Here is a 26,879-nt window from a genome sequence, read left to right as displayed (position 1 = left end):
CATGGAAATATAAATAACTTACTTTATGATAAACTGATAGATTAAAAAGTGATACCGCAAGTGCACGGTGTCTGTTGTTAGCAGATACTTAGCAAATACGGGTCGATCCCACAGGGAGACAAGTTCTATTAGTTTTTGCCCAATTATACGAACTATTTCAATAACGAAAGTTGAGTTTGAGTATTAACTACTAAAGCTAAAACAATAATAAAAATGCGTAATTTATCAATGAATTAAAGGTCTAGGGCGTCTGTTCGGTTCACCATGCTTATACCAATCCAATAACACAATTCAATTCGACAACGAATAAACTAGGTCGAGTAATTAAAGTACATGCTAATCCTACGGTCGGGTCTTAACACTTTCAATTCAACATATGCAGTACGATCGCTAACATAATCAGAATTGCCAATTGTACAAAGCCTCTAAAAACACGATCTTTCGATTCTAATTCCTATTAGCTAGATAATTAATCCATGAAATTGGCCGATAACATGAATCAACGATTAAGAACAAATCAATTGGAATTACTCAAGCAATAATCTATAGATTAGCAAACTTTATTGCATAACAATCATGGTATAAACATGGCTTCCCTAACTTAGCCCTAGAATATAACTACTCGCTCATAATTGAATTAACAAGCATGAAATACATAATGAAAACGAGATTCATAATCAAAGGACGAATTAATCTAAGAAACGAAAATAATAAGAAAGAATAAAAGCAAAAGAAATTATTGAATTACCTCTAGATTGATTAATTGAATTGAATGAACTAGGGCTCAATAATGTGTAGAGAGAGAAATAAAACTGAACGTTTAAAAGAATTCTAGGAAAATAATAACATCAGAGAAATAAATTAGTTCCCTTGAGTATTTATATGCTCCTATTTTCTAAAATAAAATAAATAAATAAATGTGAAAATAAAAAATAAAAGTCGTCGATGATTGGTCGATGGAGCGATGATGTGGCAGCCAAACCCGAGCACGAGCCGCGCACACGGGAAGATAGATGGCGAGGCATGGGCAGCGAGGGATCTCGCGCACCATCCCTCGCTGGCATCATGATGAGCGACTAGCAAGAAGGTAGAGCAGCGAGGGAGCTAGCGAGCCATCCCTCGCTGCCCTGCGCGTGTGTGTAGCAAGCTAAGCGACGAAGCTATAGGCAGCGAGGGAGCTAGCGAGCCATCCCTCGCTGGCCTAGTGAAGTGCAGCAAGACAAGACGACGAGCAACGAGGCAGCGAGGGAGCTAGCGAGCCATCCCTCGCTGGCCTAGTGAGATGCATAGCAGGCCAAGGCGACGAGCAACGAGGCAGCGAGGGAGCTAGCGAGCCATCCCTCGCTGGCCTAGTGAGATGCATAGCAGGCCAAGGCGACGAGCAACGAGGCAGCGAGGGAGCTAGCGAGCCATCCCTCGCTGGCCTAGTGAAGCAAGCAACTATGAAGCGATGAGGCACGACGATAGATGTAGCGAGCCTACGATAAATGTCTTGCGAGCCAACGAGGGATCTTGCGAGCCAACGAGGGATCTTGCGAGCTATGCACAAGCGATACATCGAGTTAATCATCCCCGGAAAACTCAATTCTCCGATCAAACACTTCGTCTCCGACTCAAACCATCCGGTGATCATTCGTTCCACCTCCAAACACTCCGAAAGCACCCAAATGATTGTAAAATCACCTGAAATATCAAAGAAAACACAAACGGAGCGTAATAGAGTACAATAACGACGACTTATGCAATTATGACTCTAAATGCAACTAAAATGAGACGAATGCCTAGAAATGCAACCTAAATGAGCCTAGAATACCCTATATAAATATGATTCATCAAATTCCCCCAAGCTAAACTGTTGCTTGTCCCCAAGCAACACTAGACCGAAAACAGAGAAATGAGACGCACATGACTTTCATTGAACCTGAACAAACCTACTCAACTCTCGGGCAAACAATCAAACAAAGTTATTAAGACAGAAATTTAGCTCGGATACAAATAGAACCACAAAGCATCATGATCCACAATTGAAACAACCAAGCTTAGCCACAAACCGTTCTCAATCAAGCTAGTCTTCGCCGCATACTTTGTAGAATATGAATATATGATGCAACGCGGGGTAAGATGACAATAGCAAGAAACAATTTTCGCTTATTCACAAAACAAACATGCCGATCAAGAGGTCTTTATAGTAAGCTTGTAACGGGGCTAGGTGGAAAGGAAGGGTAGGATATAATTTGGGAAAAAGTGAGAGTAAGGTCCAACTTGGGGAGCAAATGTGAACTATATGCGTCGGCGTGATAATGCCGAAAATCCAACTCCGTCGAACCATGAAACCCGAACAATCAACCAAGTTATATATGACCAAGGGGAAAAACATAATATAATGTCAATGATCTTTGTTGAATCCCCTTTCCCTGCCTTCAAACTATATACAAAAACGAAAAACGTATTTTTGATTTTTTCTTTGATTTTTTTTTTTCTTTTTTTTTTCTTTTTTTTTTTTCCTTTTTTTTTTTTTCTTCTTTTTTTTTTTTTTTTTTTTTTTTTTTTTTTTTTTTTTGAAAATGAAATCGAAAGTACATAGATAAATCTAATTCTAACTGTTACAAGCTTGGGTGCCAACAATAATATACACCATTTCCGAACCACAAATACAAACATAGCCTCGAACCACGAACTATTGGCTTAGTGTGCCAATCAATCAACATCGACGAAACCATTACGAACACCGAAGCTCCCCCAAGCTAGACTCGGGATAAGTAACCAACGGGGCTAATAGGGCTCAATTTTGTGGAGTTAAAAGAATAAACGGACAAGGCTACAACATGGGTATGAAAGGCAGGAACTGATGTTTCTAAATTCGTCTGAAGGCTTCCTAAGAGAATGGCCTCTGTCATACGCGGCATGCGTGAGTTGCAACTAAACTACTAATGAATCTCAAGCCAAAATCATACGATAAAAAGTCACATCAATCACACAAACACATAGTAAGGTGACCTACAAGGTAATTGGCTAGCTATTCTTGACGCGAGACCAACATCTTACCGCGTACCATTCAATTGTTTCACACAATGCTAAGCAGTTATCAATGTATAGCACAACCGACTGAATTTCAGAATCATAGCTAAGTTCAAGAGAAGCTCCAAAGAGTCAAAAAGAGTCCGAACATGGTTTGAAAGTCAAATTCACTATGCAGGGTATAAGGAAATATGAATGCAATGCAAGTAAAGAAAAACAACTAAACTAATCAATAATACTAGGAAAGCAGTACATTTTTTTCGTTGTACGTAAACTCCCACCCCTAGTGAGTGGTACAAAGCGCACAACACCTATTAAACAATAAAACTAGACTAAAGTGCAACTAACATGCGCAAACTGATGATGATAAATATCCTCCCCCAAGCTAAACAACACATTGTCCTCAATGTGAACAAAGAGGATGCAAAAATCAACATGAGAATAGGGGAGAAAGACAACTCACAAACAAGGAGCTTAGCACCAAAGGCTTTTGACGCCACTGCCACGATGTGGTAATGAAACAAGCCAAGAAACCTAACAATGCTTGTACCTAGAGAGATATTTCATCACTTAAGCACACATTAGGTGGTTAGTCATAAAAAAAAGGAATTAAAACAGTAAACCAGGTTGCCTCCCGGTAAGCGCTGATTTTTAAGGTCCCGCACGACCCTACTCAAATTGTTAATCAGAAGAATCCAACGCCTTGAGTAGTTTATCAAATGCCCCTGCAAACATATCATTGAGCACTACATATGGCTTGAGTAAAATCACATTCATCTTCTCAAATAGGGTATTAGATAAATAAGCAGAAAAACCAAAATTAAAATTAAAAGAATAAGAAGAAGAAGAAAAATCAAAAGAAAAAGAAAAAGGAGAATATTTACAACTTCCCTCTAATTGCTCCTCGGGCAATGTCAACGTTTTAGAATGAGCATCAAGGTCGGCAAGGTTAAATGTATCATGTAATGGAGACCTATTGATAAAGTGCGAAAGACTTAACATGGGGGATGTAGGAAAAAGATCAAGCCTCCGCGAGAACGGGACATAGGTGGGAGGAGATCTAGGCTCAACATTAATGCTTTTACCCATAATTCCACCCTCGTGAATAAACTTGTCACTAAAATCTTCAACCAAAAGTTTCGCAACCAATGGTTTCTCAACCAACAATTCTACAACCTTTAGCGATTCTTCATCCTCCAAAGTCTCCGTTATGTCCAACTTTTCCTCATCAGTACCAAAAGTCAAATGATAACCTTCCTCTAATGAACTAACATTCTCAACAAATCCACCATCATCATTATCATCATTATAAAGGATTTTCATGTCACAATAAGATGGTTCGAGTTGGAAATTTTGCATATCAAATCGAAGGAAAGGGTTGACAGTACTAACATATGACTCGTTATAGGGACAAAGAGAAGTATCATGGTCATGACAATGACAATAAGAACAATAATACGGGGGAGGGGTGTGAGTTTGAGGAATAGGAAAAGAGAAATTTTGCAGAGTAGGTTCAAGAAACATTGTCATCTCCCACTCATATGTATCCCTAGCTAATTGCTCAATCAAATCCCAACACTCTTCTGGAGTCTTCTCCACAAATATATAACTACTCATGGAATCCAACACCAATCTTGTATCTTCATTCAATCCCTCATAAATCACCATACATAGTTCCCATTGTTCAAAAATATGATTTGGACCAAGAAAATCTCCAAGCCTATAATAATATCTCCAAAACACTTCATTCTCAAATTGAGGAAAACAAATAGAAGCCATTTTATATTAAAAAAAAGGGAAATTATACACAAACGAAAAAAAATATATACAATGTAGCCTCACCAAAAATAAAAGCTAAAAAGAAAAATAAAACCGTCTCCCCGGCAACGGCGCCAAAAACTTGATAGATTAAAAAGTGATACCGCAAGTGCACGGTGTCTGTTGTTAGCAGATACTTAGCAAATACGGGTCGATCCCACAGGGAGACAAGTTCTATTAGTTTTTGCCCAATTATACGAACTATTTCAATAACGAAAGTTGAGTTTGAGTATTAACTACTAAAGCTAAAACAATAATAAAAATGCGTAATTTATCAATGAATTAAAGGTCTAGGGCGTCTGTTCGGTTCACCATGCTTATACCAATCCAATAACACAATTCAATTCGACAACGAATAAACTAGGTCGAGTAATTAAAGTACATGCTAATCCTACGGTCGGGTCTTAACACTTTCAATTCAACATATGCAGTACGATCGCTAACATAATCAGAATTGCCAATTGTACAAAGCCTCTAAAAACACGATCTTTCGATTCTAATTCCTATTAGCTAGATAATTAATCCATGAAATTGGCCGATAACATGAATCAACGATTAAGAACAAATCAATTGGAATTACTCAAGCAATAATCTATAGATTAGCAAACTTTATTGCATAACAATCATGGTATAAACATGGCTTCCCTAACTTAGCCCTAGAATATAACTACTCGCTCATAATTGAATTAACAAGCATGAAATACATAATGAAAACGAGATTCATAATCAAAGGACGAATTAATCTAAGAAACGAAAATAATAAGAAAGAATAAAAGCAAAAGAAATTATTGAATTACCTCTAGATTGATTAATTGAATTGAATGAACTAGGGCTCAATAATGTGTAGAGAGAGAAATAAAACTGAACGTTTAAAAGAATTCTAGGAAAATAATAACATCAGAGAAATAAATTAGTTCCCTTGAGTATTTATATGCTCCTATTTTCTAAAATAAAATAAATAAATAAATGTGAAAATAAAAAATAAAAGTCGTCGATGATTGGTCGATGGAGCGATGATGTGGCAGCCAAACCCGAGCACGAGCCGCGCACACGGGAAGATAGATGGCGAGGCATGGGCAGCGAGGGATCTCGCGCACCATCCCTCGCTGGCATCATGATGAACGACTAGCAAGAAGGTAGAGCAGCGAGGGAGCTAGCGAGCCATCCCTCGCTGCCCTGCGCGTGTGTGTAGCAAGCTAAGCGACGAAGCTATAGGCAGCGAGGGAGCTAGCGAGCCATCCCTCGCTGGCCTAGTGAAGTGCAGCAAGACAAGACGACGAGCAACGAGGCAGCGAGGGAGCTAGCGAGCCATCCCTCGCTGGCCTAGTGAGATGCATAGCAGGCCAAGGCGACGAGCAACGAGGCAGCGAGGGAGCTAGCGAGCCATCCCTCGCTGGCCTAGTGAGATGCATAGCAGGCCAAGGCGACGAGCAACGAGGCAGCGAGGGAGCTAGCGAGCCATCCCTCGCTGGCCTAGTGAAGCAAGCAACTATGAAGCGATGAGGCACGACGATAGATGTAGCGAGCCTACGATAAATGTCTTGCGAGCCAACGAGGGATCTTGCGAGCCAACGAGGGATCTTGCGAGCTATGCACAAGCGATACATCGAGTTAATCATCCCCGGAAAACTCAATTCTCCGATCAAACACTTCGTCTCCGACTCAAACCATCCGGTAATCATTCGTTCCACCTCCAAACACTCCGAAAGCACCCAAATGATTGTAAAATCACCTGAAATATCAAAGAAAACACAAACGGAGCGTAATAGAGTACAATAACGACGACTTATGCAATTATAACTCTAAATGCAACTAAAATGAGACGAATGCCTAGAAATGCAACCTAAATGAGCCTAGAATACCCTATATAAATATGATTCATCATAAACCTGTGTTATTCATGAACATAACCAACGAGGTAAAGTGATCTATATGCAATATCAAAGACGTCCAACTTGATCGAGGCTATGTGAAAAAAAAAAAATTCAATAATAAACACCAATATGGCAATATCTTCCATCGACTTGTTCAAAAAAAAAAAAAAAAGATTGCATCAATTATTTAACTTAGGCTCGTCGTACAATTTTAGTCGTTCAACTTTAAAATCTCAAAAAGTAAAAAACTGAAAATATGGTATTGTAACACTGAACCGGCAAGACTGATAAACCGGTGTTGATTGTCAATAACAAACCGGTGATGATTGTCAATCAAAGACTGATATCTACATTTTCATATTAAACCGGCAAGACTTTCCATAAGGCCGAGCTGGGATTTCCAAATATTTAGTAGGCTGCACTATTATAAGCAACCAACACATTTCACCAAGTACAAATTGCACATGTTATCCCAAATGCAAGTAAATAACCATCAATTTGCGACCTTGTAAAAATATTTCAAATGGACTCTTTCTTTTGAGGGATAGAGAGCAAAAAGGCAAGGCCAAAGAGGGAGAAAAAAAAAAAAGGAAAAAAAAATCGCCGAAACAGATAGGCTATCCACCAATGTGATCTCAACCATTATCGTCCTCAAAGCTTTTTACTATATCAGATGGTGACAACTACATTTCCCTAAAATCAGCAATTCAGAGATAATTAACCTCCTGTCTAATCTTCATTGTCTTCAGCATGCTCCAACAAGTAGTTAATAGCTAATTCTTCATTACGGTCACAAGCTAAAAATGCTTCAATCACTAGTGCTCTATCAAAACCCATTGCCTCAAGCTGCCCACAAAAAACAATAATAATCAGCCTCTATAAGTGCAAGCAAAAGTCATGCTATCTATAAATTGCAAGCTACATACTCGTTCAATAGCCTCCTGCTCTTCCTGTGTGACACTAATTGCATGGGGCATATCTTGCTCAGGCTGATCCTCAAATATGTCCCTAAAGGATGAAAATCAACAACAAAAATTCATAAAATAATAAAAATTGTGAACAAGCAAGTATATCCACAGACTATTATTACTGAAATATCGTTACATTTGAAGAAGGAAAATTTTATACAGCCAAATGCCGAACAATGAACAGCCAGCATTTTTACGATCGTTCAGATGTTAAACAAGTGATTCTTAGAGCTATCATACTGATCTCGCTTACCTTCCTCATTGTGGCTTCCACATAATTGAAGTGCCAAAAACATTAAATTCTTTAAGCAAAAAACATCAACGCTTCATTGTTTATACTTGAAATACCATCATCAAAACTTATTATCTGAACTAATCACAATTTATTGGAACTTATCTGTAATTATTTCAGTTGTGAATAGCTTCAGTGAACCTTATCTGACCAAATTAAAACTTATTTGAACCTACTTTTCTTGAAATTTAATTTTATTTAAGGTACCTTTTATGAAAAAATCAATGGTAGTATGGTACACCAGAAAAAAAATCTTTTCAAGAGTAACCACTAAAACACTTCAAACATCTCAAATGGGTCAAATGGACAGAAAATTTAGGAAACTTCAGTAAATTAAAGTGACACGGACGAATAAGGAAGAAGCCCCAGAAATCATTCAGTTGCGGGTAGACCTGGTTGGGAGGGTCAGGGCAGGTCACTATTGGGGCGGATCAGTTGCGGGCCACTTGAAAATATTAATGGACAGGATCAGGGTCGGGGTCAACCACATGGTCATGTAGGCTAGGGGTGAGTCGGGGTCAGGGCTAGAAAAAAAAAAGGTCATTAAAGGGTCAAGTTAATTGCCAAATACAGAAAAGAAAAATCCCTGCACATCTCCATGTGGACGCAGTTTTCAGGTACATAAGAGAAACTCTGATAACGTATCTGTCACCAAATATTTTTCAGAAAAGAAACTTCTATATTCACAGTTCTCTACAACGTTCATTACAAACTACACGCAGCGCCAAGTTCGCAAGAGGAAACGATTCACGCGTGTCTCCTCCAATTGAAGTCTGCCGTGTCGTGGACTTAAACGCCGTTGTCACCATAGATGGGAGAGAAGAGAGTTGCCGAGTTAGGATTTTAAGGATTTTGAGTGTCGGCCATTTTCTGAAAGAAAATAAAGGTGGATAACAATGGCATTGGGATTCTTCACGAGAAGGAGCTGACTGCAACTCTTGAAAGTATTCTTCAAGAGGAAGATCATGCTAGCTCCAAAAAAAAAGGATGCTGATGTCATTAAAAATGAAAAGAAAAGAGGTAGGAGAATGGCAGGATGGCAGGTCGAGTAATGGATTTGTTGCCCATGCTAGTGAGAATTATAGGGTACCCAACAAGACCCTATAATGACCCAATATAACTATACTCAATAACTACCCTATCCAATAAAATAATAAAGGTTCAAAGCCCTTTAATATGTGGCCCAACCCTTTTGCCATTGGACAGCCATGTCCAATAACCTCCTGTAGTTGTGGGGAAATCGCACGTCTATAAACAGAAGAATCAAGAGATTAACAAATAAATGTGAAATGGAACAGTTTGATTCTTCAGGAGAAAGGATGATGTTCGTCTCACACTCACCCTTCAGACCCATCAAGAGGTTCATTCAGGAGTTGAAGGAACTCAGCATGGTGATCTTGAATTAATCTCAAAAGCTCTGGATTCTGCTTTCCAAGCTCCTGAAGCATTGGCTGCAATTCAAAAGAAAACTCCACCTTAAAAAAAGGATCATAAGGAATACTAATTCCTTTCATGAAAGTTCTTTACGCTTTGGAATGTGTTCAAATTCAAAACTATGACCTTAAATTATCACAACTATATACATCAAAACATTTTCATGTGCGATGTTGTTAGATTCGTCTCAATGTATACTTACAAGATATCAGCTTTTTATAATATTTTCTAATACGCAATTGGAAGTTAAATATTGCATTGGAGTCAAAAAAAATATGTGTAAAGAACTTTCAGGAATAGGGGTAGTACAACAGTTCTCCAAATATCAAATGGAAATCAAAACCTGTAAAATCTGAGGATTCGTTTGCACCATGTTGCGCAATGCCTGGAACTGTAAGATCAAAAGTAAAAAAACATAAGCATGAAGCATACTACAGAATTATTTGAATCCTATCAGCACAGACTGCAAGAAACAAGCCTGCATCAAGTACAGCTATATATAACATGGAAATCTGATTCTCGTACCACAATAAGTTCTTCATTACAGATAACAAAGCCAGATCATTTCCTGTAAAACAAATTAACTAGGCAGCTCCAGGATTTGAGAAGTTTCCTCAGATTTCAGTAGAATGAATAGTTTGTCCTAGTTTGATCAGCTCTGAAGTAGGCAAATTACTTCGATATCTATAGCAGATAAATACAGAAAGTTCACATGCCTGTCGTAATATTTGTTGCTCTCATTTTTAACTTTAACATGCATCTGAAGCCTATGTATGAAATTGTCGGTCATCCCAAACAGAGAGGAGTTTGAAGTATTAATTTAATGTTTTCACTTTTACTGTCTGATATTTTCTTCCAGTACTTTCTACTTCTCTCTCATGTCAATATCCCTGGTTTCTCCTTAATTTTAAATATACTCCTCTAAGTCCCTTAACACCTTCTCCATAACAGTTATTTCTGCTCTTCTAACCCTCCCAATTGTTTATCAACTTCTAAATTCAAATTTTCCAATCCATGCAACAATTATTAAGGACGCCAAACTTAAAATGAAAATTTCAGTGATACAACATTTTCGACGGGAAACTACAAGTTCATCTACAAACCAATATAACTTCAGCTATTAACGATCCTCACTCTTCTCAACAGCAACATTTGATCTGACTTTCTGACGCAAGTCCAATCATCTGTCAACTCTACAAGAATATCTTTGCTTTTCATAATGTGCATATATCACTACGTCACCCCATCATGCTACCTTAAGTAAAAGGTCGGTCCATTACACATCTCAGAAATGCACACTAACAATCCAAACGTGTCATTTCTGATGGAATAGAAGCATATAAAAGGACAGAGGAAAATAAGAATGGCACCTGCTGATTGTTTCGTAGAAAATCAAGTGATCCTAAGCCACCAGCAGCCGCATCAGACAGTGACTCCTAATTATTCCCCTCGACAGATTAGGTAAAAATATTAAATTTTGCAAAGTATGTACAAATCAAGAATTAAGTCTACCTGTGGAAACATATTTAGTGGAGAAGCATTTGGTGCCCCAGAAGCAGGGGTAGTAGCTGTCCCTCTTTCTGTTGCAGCGTTTGCCTGAATTGTGGGAAACTCTGGCACTGGCTCGACAATTTCAGCTGTTTGTGGAATTTCCTATGTACAGAGCAGTTAAACAAGTAATGCTACCTAACTCCTAACAAATCAAATACTGGATCATTAATATAATTGTACTTACAGAATACAAATAATCTATAGCACGCTCGGGATTGTTGTACGCGGCCCGAAGTGCACGGATAACTGTATCTCTAATCCAAAGTCCGCCACCAATATCCATAATTTGCTGTATGGTTTCTTCCCGAATTGTACCGGCAACTAGATTAGAAGCAGCTTGATCATAGGTAGGAGCAGCAGTGGGTGCACTACAAAAGAAAATCAAGAGTTTTAGTTTTTTACTACAAGAAAGCACAAACAAGATATCAATTCAGTTGTTTCAGATACAAACCCCAGCTAGCAACAGAAACTAGAGAAATCAGAGACGTTTTAACCTTAGTTTTAAAAAGCGCGCCTTGGGTGCGCCTAGGCTTAAGGCACAGGTCCTAGCACCTAGCCATGACAGGATCAGACACCCTCCAAAAGGCACGCGCCTTTGCGCTTTTTTCCCAGGCTCCAATTGTTGTCCAGTATATTATTATTTTTTCAAAAAAAGGCCAAAACCACGTGACTTTAATGGTTCCTAACAATTAGAATTTACTATATAGAGGAAACCATAATTTTTTTCAAAATTTTCCTTGTCTCTTCTAGCGAGAGCCGAGAGATCATGCAAACTCCCACCTTTTTCTACTTTAAAGTAATTGTTTTACGTAGCGTGTGAAGGACTTCTTTTGAGAATTTAAATGAATAGCGAGTGACTTATGCTCCCCTTTTTGTTTAGTATTTTTCCTTAAAAGGCTTTTGATTTTTCTATAATTATTATTTACCCCTTTGTCACAACAAGTAATACTATTATGATATCTTTTTTTTTAGAAAATAATACCACAAAAAGTTTAAAAAAATTGTGTGCCTTGCGTACGAAAGGCGTGCACCTTCGGCTTGCGCCTTATGCCTAGGCTCCAGGGACTTTTGCGCCTCGCGCCTTTTAAAACTAAGGTTTAAACACAATTGAGCTAATTCCATACTATTTCAGTTGCCTGCGGTCATCCCAAGGATTCAATTCTTCCTATGGTTGAAAAGAGGGTGAAACAGTTAAATTGAAGTAATTGCCTTACCTTTGGGGGCACTTAAACGGCCCGTTTGGTTGCCGGTAATAAATGGAAGGAATGGGAATAAATCTAATTGTTATTTGGCAAGAATAATAACATCATAATGTCCATGCTAATGAAACTTTATCTCAAACTTGGTGTTTTTCTACATAAATTTACATTCCTACTCACTACCACTCCCCAAATGTTAATGAATGGTAATGAAAATTTACGAAGAAAATTTTGAGTGAACTAGCATTACCATGGAAATAGATATTGATTTTCCTTAACAAATTACATACAAATTCATTCCTATTGGCACCATTTATGGCCGGCTACCAGTAGGGCCTTTGGTATTTCACATGATAAAGTCAACAATTCAACACATTAAACCATCATTTCAAGTAACTAGAAGCAACTGAGACCAGCCACGGTCCTGACATTTTGAGGGCCCTAGGCGAAATAAGGGATCGGGGCCCATCCAAAATGATACGTCTTTGACTGAAATAATATCATTTTTTTTTTGCTAATTCCATTATATTGTTGAATTCGAATGAATAAAAAAATTATATTATCTCCTTTGCAGTATCCTAGAATTCAAAATCATGCTCTAGTCGATCTCTTGAAATATTTTAATAAAATAAATATTTACTTAATTACAAGATAATTAATATGCGTGAAGAGATTTTTTTATTTTTATAAAAATAAAGGTTCATTTTGAGCATATAGTAGTATCAGTTAATTTTGTCATCATTAAATTTAATATATTTTTTAAAACTTATAGACCCATAGTCCATCAAATAAGCATTTTTTTGCCCACATATAGTTACATGACTTACATCAATTAGAAGTGAGTACTAAAAGTCAAATATTACGTACATAAACTCAACTTAAAACTTAATTATCTTGTAAAGGATTAAAGGACATAGCAAATACAAATAAAGAGTTTAAATAATTAAGACACTATATGTACAAAGTATTATAAATGAGAAAATTAGTTGCTAAAAATAAATTTAGTTAAAAAATTACAGTACAATCTAACAAACACAAAAATAAAAATATTGACAAAGTTAAAAAGGAAAAGAAAAGAAAAGATAAGAACGAATGAACAAAATAATAAAGAATGAACCTATATTAGGTAACAAAGCTTTAGCATCTACTTTTTACCAATGAGCCACGGAAATAACTTGTGTATTTAATGTGTTGTTTATTACTAGTAGTAATTAGCTGGACATGCTATTATTTTGGGGCCCTTTTCGCTTTGGGCCCTAGGCAGTTGCACCCCTCGCCTACCCCCTAGGACCGGGCCTGACTGATACCTGGATCACATATATAACAAGATGTACCTTGTCAATCCAAAACAACTTATTGGTTAAATTGAACATCCACAAGGATGGAACATATTTAGCAGAGACCAAAAATAACTAATTAAATGGACCGAAGTTCTAAGGATCCTTTGTGACAGGAAGGTCAGGAATTGAGGACGACCTAAGACAGCTACTTTCATACAATGTTCCGAATATCACTCAATTATTTGACATACTGCGAAAATGGAAATGCTAGAAATGAAGTATATTAAGATTGTGCAGATAAACTAGAAGGGATTAACCAGCTACATAATCTAGGTTCCAAAATGATAATTTCCGAAGTGACCAAGCCATCATTATCTAATGCACACAAAACCAGATTACAAAACGGAAGGTGCAAGTGGATGCCCATATAACAGAAATCTGTACAGTAGTAGAATAACAGCACGATACAGCGCCAAGAATCATGTAGCAATCCTCGAGTATGCACAAAAGGGGCATGCTTCCCTCCTCACCCAAAAGCAGATAAACTTCAGTACACAGATAGTCTCATATTTCCGACCTTTAAGCGCATAATTTTCTGAAAAGGATAAACAATTTGCCAAGATAACTTGGCTTGCCAACAGTATCACCCCCCAAAAAAATTCTACACACGATATGTAATTCTGCATCATTACAGGCGCAAAATAGCATACCCCATCTTCATCGTACTATAGACCACTTACCCCTATCACATCCCACTATGAACTTCCTTTAGTCTCTGAAATAACTAGAAGAAATTTTCAATTGTCAAGCTGAAGGAGACACTCTCTAGAACAGAGGTTGACCAGGACGGAGACGAACTCATATTGGCAGAACTGAAAAGAGGTTTTTTCTCGGTAAAGGACCTTTGCTACTTAGGCTCCGTTCTATTCGACTTATTTTGTCTAAAATTTATTTTCTGAACTTATTTTATCTTATTTTATCTGAAATAAACTTAGCTGTGTGTGAAAATGTATGAAAAAAAACTTTACTTATCTGAATTTAACTAAACTCATCTGAACTTATTTTGTCGAAAATAAGACAAATAAGTCGAACATAACAGAGCCAACTAAAAGAACCATGACCTTGATTTCTTTTATACTGGTTTTTGAAAATTGAAGGATATGTCTACAACTTTCTTCCATAGCAGCATCCAATAATCTATGGACAATGAAACTACGTAAATTATCTGTCCCCTTGTCATGGATGAAATAACTCCACCGTGATATTCCGTAATTTATTGCCAGTCTGACACTCAGATAAAGGACTAAAGAAGGGTTGCGGTAGGTGGTGACAGCCAATATAAAATCGCCATTATTCATGTTACGTTCACATGGACCAAAGAAAATACCCCAGATGTCTGTTATACTAAAATCTTGTTATGTAACCAACAAGAAAAGCAACCCCCCCCCCCCCAAAAAAAAGGCTCTAGGTTATTCAAGCACGAGTTTCAAGAAGCTATCAGTACAATTCAGTACAATTCAGTACAATTAGGATATACTTCAGCTTCTGTCACCATCTGTTTCTTAAACTCGGTAGACCTATCAATTAGTCAAAACTACATCAACAGCCTCTAGCTGAAAATAAAATCATAAATGCCCCAGGAAAAGGATAGTATAAATCATGTCCTAGTGCTTAATGTTACTGTTACTCTTAAATCACTTAAATTACTACTCTCTCCGTCTTTTTAAAGTATTACACACTTGACCAACACAGTTTTAGGAGATTTGAGTTGAATTTGTTAAAATAATATGCAAGTTGTAAGTGGCTAGTTCTTTATTGTAATAAAGTGATAGTAGGTTGTGAATTATTTATTTGTTGCAAGAAAAGATGGTGTGAGTTTGTGCGAGGACCATGTGACTTTGTGAGAGAAAGAAAGATAAATATAATTGAGAATGGGAACCATGAGAGAAGAAATATACTTGGAGCTTCGAGCATTAGAATCTGTTGCACCCTCTGAGTCCCTGCAGCAATAAAACATTAAGATGAACAAATTAGGAAAAGTTAACCACATAAGGAATAAACCAATATACAATCGAATCGTACATCTGTTCTTCAGGTGGAGAAGCTTCAGCCGCAGTGCTAGGTGCAGGAATAGATGCAGGAATAGGTGCAGGGCTAGGCGTGGGCTGTAGCAAGATGGACATAATAGTTAAATGCTATTAAGAGAACAATCGGACCATAGAGTAGAATTTAAAAGAGAAATCAATACTACCTGGGCACTTGAAGTTCCTCCAGCACTTAATGTTTTGCTCTACAAGATAGTAATAAAAGAATTAATGAAAAATACACGGCTAAAATGAAAAGTTGAATCATCAAAAAGACGGAGGAGAATCTGACATTAAGAATAGGATAACTAGTGAATAGGTACCTAATAAATAAAGCACTCCCCGAACAATCACCTCATAAAATTTATTTTGCTAAAAAATTATAATTCAACTTTCGGCATGTAGAACACACTTGAAACCATTCTGACAGAACTATAGCTCCAACAACCCTAAAGTACGCAACATAGTTTGAACAACTACAATAAATATTCAGGTGGTTTCATTGCCAAGATAACCAAGATTACAAAAACCAAAGGGGGAACATAAGCCTGGACGGTCTAAAAGGTTTCCTGTTGAAAACTAAGTTACTACAAACTAATGCACACCGCAAATTATAAGGAGGGATAGTTTGACTAAAACACTCAACTAGAATAAGTTAAAAAAAATTATCCCTCCGTGACGAAGTCCACATAATACGAAATTAATCTATATCGAAATTTAATAAGAAAGGATGAGGAAGAGGAGAGACAGAAAAAAAACAATAGTGAAAGAAAAAAGAGCCAAGAAAAAGAAAATCGAGGTAGAATCTATTATATAAATCAATGAATAAAACATAATATACATAAAAATGTCATTTATTCATTTTGTAACTTCTATTATAAAATCAGCCAGGATAATTTTTCACCAATTCAATTGCTGGTCACTGTTACCTAGGTGTCTAGGTTGAACGGAGACGGGTACAGGTACAAATATGGGTATGGTGACGCGGGTGGGAAACGACAAGTTTAAAAATTGAAAGGTACAGGTACAGGTACAGAATCAATAAGACAAAAACATTTAAAAAATTCAAAAACAATAAATAAAAATATCAGAAAAATATTAATTAGAAAATCTAAAGTATAAGTTCAAAAAAATAACTTAGAAAAGGTTTTTTTACAAAACATAATCAGAAAGGAGGTGTTTCACGTGACTGTAAAAAGGGGCGGAAAAAACAAAAATGGTAAAAGTAAATATCAGAGAAGGGAGGGAGAGTATAGCAATAAAAGTGAATGGAGAAATTAAAAAAAAAGGAAAATTTATTTTTCAAGTTTCAAGAATGAAGAGGAAGAGTAAAATGGAAAATTTGAAGACATAGAAAGAGAGGAGAAGAGAAGCGAAGATAGAGACTGAAAGAAGAAGAGCCAATAATAGGAGAAAACTGAAATGGACAACAAAGGATGGCGAATCTGATGCCGGAAACCTTTTAGTAACTGATTCCCACCTCTTGACAATGTAATTAACTGATTCTCTAGCTAATCCTAACCAGTAAGTGCTAAGGTTGCATATGTCCGTCTTAATTCTTAAATAAATTATATCAGTGAACTGGGATGTCATTTACTTGAATGCTAGAAACAAATTGACAGCATGGAAGATATGAAGTAGTAAAAAGTAAGAATCACCTTGCTAAGCATGACTACAAGGAAGCCATCTTCAGTAACCTTGTTCTCTGCCAACGTTGTTTCATCTTTCAAGACTTTCCCATTATGAATTAGCAACTGCTGCCCACAGGGATAATTGTCTTTCCCTTGCACATCTTCAATATTTTTCTTCACCGCCATAACCTTTGGACCATTTAAATTTTTGCAGATGAGATACTTTTTAACCAAAATATTCATGACCTGTGTTTCTCATCATGCATGCAAAACTTGGACAAAAATTACACAAAAATTTCTAAACAAACTAATAATAAAAGCTAGAACCTCAAAGAGAAAAGTGCCATATACTTCCTTAGTCTAGAACAAGTAGAACACTTCCTTTCATGGTCTCCGAAACTCACAACTTTGACCATAACTCACAGCTTTGACCATTACTATTGTTAATGAGTACATATTAATAAGAATTAGAAAAAAGTCAGAAAATATGCAACTTTTTTCCACATTTTATTTCCAATAGGTGTCACGTTCAAGAGGTTCTTTCAGCGACAATAATTTCCGCTTAATGTCCTAAGATTCCTAACAAAGCAATGAGCATTGCATCCCACGTTATGTTTCTTGTAGAACAATCACGATAAATATATGCCATTGTATCAACAATTTTGAAATAAGTTATCCAATTTGTATATAGACAATGCTTAAGAAGCAGCATGAGATAATGATATGCCACTAAAACCACAAGTTGCAGTACAATCCAACAGTTCTGGAGCAAGAGGAACTGAGAGGACTCCAATAACTATTCAGAATTTATAAAAATAAATAAATAATTATATTCACATGCATAAACATTAAACACTATGGCCTTTAGGAAGTCTTATTCAAAATTCAATGGCCTAATGAACTTTGGAAAATCAAGTATTTCGAACTCACAACCCATGACAAAACAACCTCAATCAATGAACTACAAAAACTAAACTGAAGTCATTGGAAAAAAATTCTATTAGGCTTACATATGGCATACACATTTGTACAAAATCAATCACATACAGATACACACCCAAAAAAAGTTGCATTACATCCATCAACGTACAAAACAATTGAATTGCATTAAAAATATGAGAGAGAATGATGGAAACTAACTGTATCATTGGGCTGAACTCGAATCTCAAAATGGCTTCCTTTCAGAGTCTTGACAGTCAACTTCATTTTCGACAAACTAGAAGAGATAGAGAAGGGAGAGGAGAGTGTAACACCCGATTTTCTAACAAATGAAATCAGAGAAGTCAAGGGGATGTAAAACTGAATTAAAAAGGTTTAATGAAGCTCCGCCTAATTGAGGAGCACTACTGCCGCACTCATTTAGAGAACAAATGCAATATTAAAGCAAAGAACTAGAAATTACCTGACACTCTTTTTCGCCAATTAATAATGACTGCAGTGTTCACACGGTTACAATCTTCGAGATAACCACCTGTAACCAAAAATAAATAAGATTAAAGAATACAATGCATACAAATCAAGGGAAACTAATATTTGCACTCCACCTCTATAAAATTAACAAAATAGAATGTCACCTCCAACTGAATTCAAACACCGACCAACAATATTAAATTCCTAGATAATATCTCCAGCAAACAATATTTCTTAAAAGAGGGAACGAATAACAAAGTAAATACATGAACATCACTACCAATGAATTATTTATAAACATCAAGCACCATAATCCATTATTTGAATCAGTAACGTAATCAATTCGCAAGCGATTGTAAGTTTACCAAACCCCAAGACCCGCCAGCCCATATTTCTTAAACGAGGGAACGAATAACAAAGTAAATACATGAACATCACTACCAATGAATTATTTTTAAACATCAAACACCATAATCCATTACTTGAATCTAACATAACCAATTCGCAAGCGATTGTAAGTTCACCAAACCCCAAGACCCGCCCGCCCCCCCCCCCCCCTTCACCAAAACACTACCACCATCCTACCACCTAGGTAAGGGAATGATCCAATATAGTCATTCAATAACAAACGATTCAAACCAACAAATGAAAAAATGTTCATTTCTTTGGAGAGTTCTTTCACAAAAAAGCTACTAACCTCAAAAAACATTCCATTCTAAACATCCTCCCGGCTTTTAGCAGGTCATTTTCCTATTCTAGATTACCAAATCATTAAATTAATATACCAAATTAAGCTCACAAAAACCAAGCAAGACAATGATTAATACAGTTACCTCTCCATCGTAATCTAAAGATTAAACTCATATTTCAGCACCATAAAAACGTCAATCAGTTTATGCATCTCCACAATTTTTACAGCAGAAGAGATTTAGACCTTGAAAGGACCCCTTTCAAAGAAGAACAATTACGAACAACAAGAACCACATAGCCAACTCCAAGGCTCATCCATACGTCTTTAAATAGTTTGGAATCGAAAATTACCAAGTCCCTTAACCACATCAACACTAGGCAGTCCATTTATTTTATACCGTAGCATTGCAATTATCGACACTTTGTCACAATTCTGAACCTAAGCACTCCCTTTCCTTGACAATCACTCCAAACACATCCATCTGCTTTTCACTTGATCAATTTTTTTTCAGAAATTATTCATACGCCAACTACCAAAAAAGAAGATTTGTCTGGTGAACTGAAGTTAACCAGAAATGGTAAAATCTTTGAATCTAGATTACAAAGCCCAAACAACCAATATTTACATAAATTAAAAACATCATACCTAACATCAATAACAAATAACTATTCACAATTTTTCATGGTTTCTACCTTATAAATCATTCTAATACATAGTAAACGTGCCAACAATCTGAATACCCCATAAGCATATCTACACTCCTCCAAGAACTATACAAAACCTTCAACAATAACGCCTTTCAATTCCAGGCCCGTCCCTGAGGTGTGCCTACCCTGGGCCCAGATATAAAAGCATATACTTCATGATTTTCAAGTAAAATAATGAAGTGGGTATAGACTAATTATAAATAAAACAACACCAGAGCAAAGCGAACAAAAAATCCAACAGACTATATTCAACAACAAGATTTCATCATTAAACATCATTACGAGCAACAGAATGTATTTAAACACTTCTTGGATCTATAAATACAAATAAAATCAACAGAAAATTCCGACTAAATCGATACAAAAATAGAAAAATGACTAAAAAAGGATGAGGAAAAGAGGCTATACACTGTCGTCAAGACCGAGATTAGAAGCGGCGGAGAAGGAGAGGTGGTTGACGGAGGCGCCGCCGACAGAGGTGGTGATACAACTAGAAGATGGTGATTTGTTGGAGGAGAGTAGTTAGGGTTTTAAGAGGAGGAGGAGGACGAGGCAATCAGAACGAGGAAAGGGATGAAGAGGAGCTTCTTGGAGCTTGAGGAGAGAAAAAATTCATTTGTGTTTCTTATTTTTATTTTTCAAAAAATAAATTACTTTTTTTCTACTCCTATACTTAAATTTACATTATTATTCAAAAAAAAAAAGCCCAAAATTAAAACTCTCATTCGCCTCATTGATTTCTCCATCTGCACATAAGAAGTATATTAAAACTCTAGTTTGCTTCATTTGATTTTTTATAAGCATATTATACGATTTTAAAAAATTCGAAAATTTAAGCAAACACTCCGAGTCAATAAATTCAAATTAAGGAAAATTCAATCTCAAGTCATGCCCATAATTAACTAAACTTCTAGATTGTGATTTATGGGCATTTTTAATTAATATCAGTTTTCAATTTTTCATTTTATAAATTTGGAAGTCACGCGATTTAGGGGTATTATGAACTTTAAATTAGTCATACCGATAATAATCAAAATTATTTTGAAAATTGTCAATAAAAAGCTACCTTTGTGGCCATATTTTTTTTCTTTTAGTTTTATACAAAATAAAAATGCATACATAAAGTCATAAAGAGAAAACAAATGAGGCCTAAGTTTATGTTAGAAATAGAAGTATAATAAATACGTAGGAGTACTAACTAGCTTCATCTACAAATTGAAGCAAGGACGTAAGAAATTAAGATTGAAAGAAAGAGTGCATATTGTCTCATGTTCTTTAAATAAGTTAAGGATTTAGTTCTGACTTCTGAGTACATAGTATATGATGTTACGGAGTACACTTAATTATATAAAAAAAACATGAAATATATATTAATAGGAGAACCCTTTAATAACTTGCTTTCTAATGCTAATCGCCACCACAAAGAAGCAACAAACCATATATTGCGATAGTAATATTCTAAGCGACTTCGTTGCTCATATAAACAAACAAAAAGAAACTCAGACAAAAGGAGAAAAACTAGGAACTATATGAACCCTATTGGGAATAGTTATGAAACTACGCAATTGATTTAACAACGTGGATATAAAGATTATTAATCGAGGTAAGTGATTGCCTTTCTTTTCTATAATTCCCATATAAAAAACCCTAAATATTCACAAGTGGCATTAAGCGACCCAACTTGATTATGGTTTGATCATAGACCATTAGACAAAACTAGGTCATGTTTTATAGTTTAGCTTTAGGTTGTCGGATTATTGTTGTGGTCCTATCACAGTATCATTAATCTTACTCCCTAAATTACTAGAATCTTGTAAAGATAAATATGATCTATCAAAGTTTATTAGTGAAACTTATGGTACTTAATAAGATTAAGATGGATGGCTGACTTATAACAATACTAGTTTTCTATGCACACAATGCGTGCTTGGAATATTAAAATGCACACCCAATAATACTTATTTGTTTAGTTACTTTTTTTCTCTTTTTATTCATAATTTTTTAGTTTTTAATATTTGGTGATTTTAATAAATATCTTCTAAATTGGTTCCCCTATATATTGTACTCCCTCCGTTTTTTTTTTTTGTATCCGTTTCCATTTTAAGCGTTTCATATTGTTGTATCCATTTAGAATCTATTCTATTTTTGGACGTACATTTTATCCTAAAATACCCTTACATTTCTATCTAATTACCAAAATACCTAAAGATTCTACCCATATTCCCACCTAATTTTCCCCATCCATAATATTTAATTATTTTTCCTTCCCCATATACCCACTCTCTCACCTTCTTTATCACCCATCATTATCACTCCTCTCTCTTACCTTATTTCTTTATTATTTTCTCACTCCTTTATTTATTATAATCTCTTACACCCAATCATTTCTCTTATACCAAATCATTACATTTATACCCATACAAACCAATATTCCAATTTTATTAAAAACCACACCCGATTCCAAATGGATACATCAAAAAGAAATGGAGGGAGTAATATAAAATGCTTTTGTATTTAATTTGTATTTATTTTTTATAATTTTATTAAAGGGTAAAATAGGCAATCACTGATGACGTCGTCTTACGCGTTCCCTTATATAAAAAATATATTAAGTTATTCATTCCATACAACTAAGGTTGTCAAAATTAAACTGACTCGATCTGACTGTGTCGACGAAAATCAAAGTGACTAGATAAAAAATTCACATTTAACCCGCATGGACATAATGACTCCTCACAAAACATTATCCGGGTAGACCCGAGCAGTAACCAATTGAGGACCTGATTTGACAGCCTTAGATACAACCATCATGTGTTACACTAATACTCTGTATCATCTAGCATAGTTGAACTACTGAATAAATGTAAGTAATTGAGTTTACTAGTCCAACGCCCGTGCAACACACGGTTACTACTAAAATAATTTATTTATTTCAATAGTAACTAAATAAAAGACTTGTAATATTAGGAAAACGTGAAACTAAAAATGATATATATGAAAAAGTATAAATTTAAAGTTGTGTAAAAAAATATTCAAATGAACTAAATTTGCATATTACAATACAAAGTTAAGGATTATAGGTGTATACTTGTACAGTTGTAGGTAGATCGATCTAACAAAGTTAACCAAAATCGAATGACTGACCCAAGACTACTTTTAGAAAAGACCCGAGCATAAGTGAGTCATTCAAATGCAACATAGTTTGAATTGAGTACAATTTTGATAAATGGATTTTTAACGTTACCATGTATTATTATTTTAATTAACATTCGTACTTACCATGAAGTATTATATTATTAACAGTAGATTAACATTAGAATTCCACTCATCAATATTATTTAAATTTGTTATCAGGTCAAAAAGTTATAATAATACAGATATAAAATCATATCATAAAGGAAAAAGTAATATTGATTCAGATTTCCTCCAATAATATACTTCCTCCGTTCTTATTTACATGACACAATTGGATTTTTGACACTATTCACGCAAACTCATTTGACTTCCTTTTGTGATTTGTACATAAGTAAAAATATAGTCGTGTGGGATCTTATTAGATTCGTTTCAAATAAATATTTTTTAAATATCAACTTTTTTGTAATTTTTTCTTATCCCTACTAGAAGATATTAATGTTTGAAATCGTGCATTGACAAACGTGACTAAATAATTGTGTCATTTAAAAAAGAACAGAGGAAGTATTATGCAGTAACACATTTATGGTAACTGAGTTATATTTGTATTTCATTTTTATCTTTGTTTCCTAAAAAGGTAATGTGATTTTTTTTAAGTAAAAAATATAAAAAACATGTTTTGGCGGAAAAAGCTGCACCAGAAAGTGACATGTGTCATTTATGGTGTCTGTTTTAGCATAATGTAATGTAATAGATTCTTCTAAAAGGTTGATAATAATATAATGAAACATGAAAAAGGTTGGGTGGGTCTAAGAACGGTGGCTATAAGCTGTAACAACGAGGTTTTCCATTTGTCATCTCCATTTTCATTCTCAAAGTGATTCAGCAATTCATTGACACTAATCTAAAATTCAAAGCCTTAGTCACCATGTTCTTGTATTACTTTGACATTTGTCATCAAAACTTTGCAAATGAGCTCACTACATACATCAATGGACAATTCCCCATAGCTATAAATAGCTGTTCAATTAGACTGAAATTTCAAGCAAAAACAACCATCAACAAACAATAAACATCTCAATTTCAATTTCAATTTCAATTTTAAATTTCAATTTCAATTCTTGCACTCACCACCACCACCGACTGCCTCGCCGGAAAACCACCACCAACGCGACCACCAAGCACCACCCTAACCTCCCAACACCACCTTGACCACCCAGAACCACCGTGACCAACCTTCCCTTCACCGCCTCCCCTTTCGCGGCCATCCCCCCCTGTCTCCCTCTCCCTCCGCGGCTCCGCGCTCCACCTCCCTCTCCTCCACCACAGCTGCAGCCACCTCCACCACCCACCTCCGACGCGCAGAACCGCCCAGCGCATTGTGCCCCCCCGACCTAGCCGTCACCCTTCCTCCTTCCCCTGTTCCGTCGTTCCTCTTCCTGCCCTCCTCTCTGTTCCTTCTTGCGTGAGTTTTAGGAACTGTGTTCCTATAATCAAGCTTTGGGTTTTATTCTACAATTCAAGTAAGCCCAACTCCTATCTTGGCCCAACTCTCTTTACTAAGTTGTTTTACTCATTCTAATATTGTTGGTATCTTTTACTTATTTATTCTAAAATTGTTAATATGTTTTACTTAATATGTATTATTCAAATAAAATTAATATGTTTTACTTATTTATTCTAATACTGTTATTTTATACAAATAAAATTGGTAATTATTCTAGATTTAAATTTTACCTAAAACTTGAATTTAACTATACATTTTATTTAATTATTTCATATTTAATTGATTTATGACTATAAACTAACAATGTTATTTAGAAAATATTAACTTTATAGTATCTGTCATTTTAACATTAATTCAATAAATTAATCTTTTAAAAGAATTCGGACTCGGAGCTCAGGACGAACGAACCAAGGAAAAAGGCCTGGCAAATCATAGAATTGAGGTAACGGTTATTGCTAGTACCCGCATTCCCTTCGAAATGTATTTATGAATGATGTTATGAATGATTGATGTTTTATAATGACGTTTTATGAATTGCGGGATTACAAGTATGATTTGATTGAATTATTTTACGATAATGCAGCTTTATGCAAAGTATTGATTTAATGAATTATTATTCCTGAAAGAAATGATTTTATGAAATAACGAGATTTAATGGTTTATCGAACCACCCTGAATGATTGAGATTTTCCTGATTAATATTCGATTAAAAGAAATGTAAACATGATAAATAAAAGTGTAAGAACTGGTCAAGTTCCCCTGATATGGAGCCCTGGCTCCCCCTGATAAGAAGCACTGGCTTCCCCTGATATGGAACCAAGGTTCCCCCTGATAAGAAGCACTGGCTTCCCCTGATATGGAACCAAGGTTCCCCCTGAAATGAAGCACTGGCTTCCCCTGTTATGGAGTATTGACTCCCCCTGTTATGAAGCACTGGCTTCCCCTGTTTGTAGGAGACATCCTACCATGTTTTCCTGTAAAGTCATGACGACCAAAATAAATACTGTTAAAAGGAAAAAGATTAATGAAATGACGTTCCTGAAATTAATGTTCCTGAAATGATGTTTTTGAAATGATGCTTCTGAAATATTGATTTATTAAATGTTTTACTATATTCTATTCTCCCTGTTTATTAAATAAAATGAATTGAAATGATGTTACGATGCTAGGGTAACTTGTTACTGAGTCTTCGGCTCACCGTTTTGTTTTCCGTTTTAGGTACTGCTGGGGACCACGGAAACGAGTAGTGGCGAGGATTTCACTATTACCAAGTTCACCTAAGTTAATGTTAAGTTGTAACAAGTTTAAGTAAAGATTCTTGATTAAGTTTCGTACTTTTATTAAGGAATTGAGAAGGATGATTACGTGAATTTTGGAGTTTAATAGCTTATGATTGATAGTTGCCTTGTAATTCCCAAGAGGGAGTTACGGCGGGTAATGTCCCGACCGAATTAGGTTAATTCCGCTGCTAATTATGATTAAATAATTGAATTAGAGGTCGGGGCGTTACAGTTTGGTATTCAGAGCCAAGGTTCTGGACCATAAGTGCTAAACCTTACGGGTTTTGCGCGTTGTAGAATTCAATAGGCTTTAAGCAAAGAGTTTTAAAGAATAAAAGAATATGTTAAAATCATGTTAAGTTCAAATGACATGAGTGTGAGTGTAGGAACGGGCTGAAAAGGGATTATTTTCCTATTATGTATGTTTTCCTGATTGAGCACGTTATGCAGAATGTCGACTATCGAGGTGACTAACGATATTAACGATGGAGCTCACAACGAGCACAACGTCCATGTCAACGATGACACTATCTACGAGGATGTTGCCCATGATGATCCCTATGACGATCAACCTATCGAAGATCACAAAGAAAGGATGGAACGATTAGAAACCGTTAGCACGATGTTAGCTGAAATAATCAAAGATTCTCAGAAACAGAAATCGACGAATGCGAACGAAAATGCGTCAATGTTCAAGAAGTTTTCATCCCTAAACCCACCATCTTACGATGGCAAGCCCGACCCTGTAGAATTCGAGGATTGGATTAATCGCATAGATCAGTTGTTTGAAACCTTGCAATGTCCTAAGGAATGGAGAGTCGATTTCGCCGTGTTTTACTTAACGGGTCAAGCAAGTTTATGGTGGAAAGTTAATAAGGAAAGGAAGAATGAGCCTAGATTTGGTTGGACCGAACTGCAAAAGTTACTGAGAGATAAGTTTTATCCACCATCCCTGAGGAAACAAAAGGAAGACGAGTTTTTGCACTTACAACAAGGAACAATG

The 26,879-nt window shown here is 35.8% G+C and overlaps 1 protein-coding gene across 2 annotated transcripts; it reads right to left on the bottom strand.

The window, feature by feature from the left end:
- Positions 1-7,036: 7,036 nt before the first annotated feature.
- LOC110793831 (probable ubiquitin receptor RAD23a) lies at positions 7,037-20,604 on the bottom strand. Of its 2 annotated transcripts, none has more exons than XM_021998759.2 (14): positions 20,366-20,604; positions 18,552-18,620; positions 18,290-18,410; positions 17,177-17,338; positions 15,686-15,724; positions 15,517-15,599; positions 15,393-15,434; positions 11,140-11,323; positions 10,917-11,057; positions 10,775-10,840; positions 9,748-9,795; positions 9,312-9,421; positions 7,637-7,718; positions 7,037-7,556 (listed from the first exon to the last, which is right to left on the bottom strand). In XM_021998759.2, exons 3-14 carry the CDS (start codon positions 18,353-18,355, stop codon positions 7,440-7,442), a joined length of 1,140 nt encoding a protein of 379 aa, XP_021854451.1. In that variant the 5' UTR covers positions 18,356-18,410; positions 18,552-18,620; positions 20,366-20,604; the 3' UTR covers positions 7,037-7,439. The 2 variants fall into 2 exon arrangements, with proteins under 2 accessions (XP_021854451.1, XP_021854452.1); XM_021998760.2 differs by having other exon boundaries at positions 18,290-18,365; positions 20,366-20,596.
- Positions 20,605-26,879: the final 6,275 nt, after the last annotated feature.

Source organism: Spinacia oleracea, chromosome 3 (genome assembly GCF_020520425.1).
Source record: "Spinacia oleracea cultivar Varoflay chromosome 3, BTI_SOV_V1, whole genome shotgun sequence".
In the NCBI taxonomy this organism is placed as follows: Eukaryota; Viridiplantae; Streptophyta; class Magnoliopsida; order Caryophyllales; family Amaranthaceae; genus Spinacia; species Spinacia oleracea.
This window is presented reverse-complemented; position numbering and strand designations above follow the sequence as displayed.

Coding starts and splice junctions, on each gene's coding strand:
- LOC110793831 (XM_021998759.2), bottom strand. CDS start 18,355: ATGAAGTTGACTGTCAAGACTCTGAAAGGAAGCCATTTTGAGATTCGA. Junction 10,841..10,916: donor CACTAAATATGTTTCCACAG/GTAGACTTAATT, acceptor GGGAATAATTAG/GAGTCACTGTCTGATGCGGC. Junction 7,719..9,311: donor CCTCTTGATGGGTCTGAAGG/GTGAGTGTGAGA, acceptor TTCATCCTTTAG/GGACATATTTGAGGATCAGC.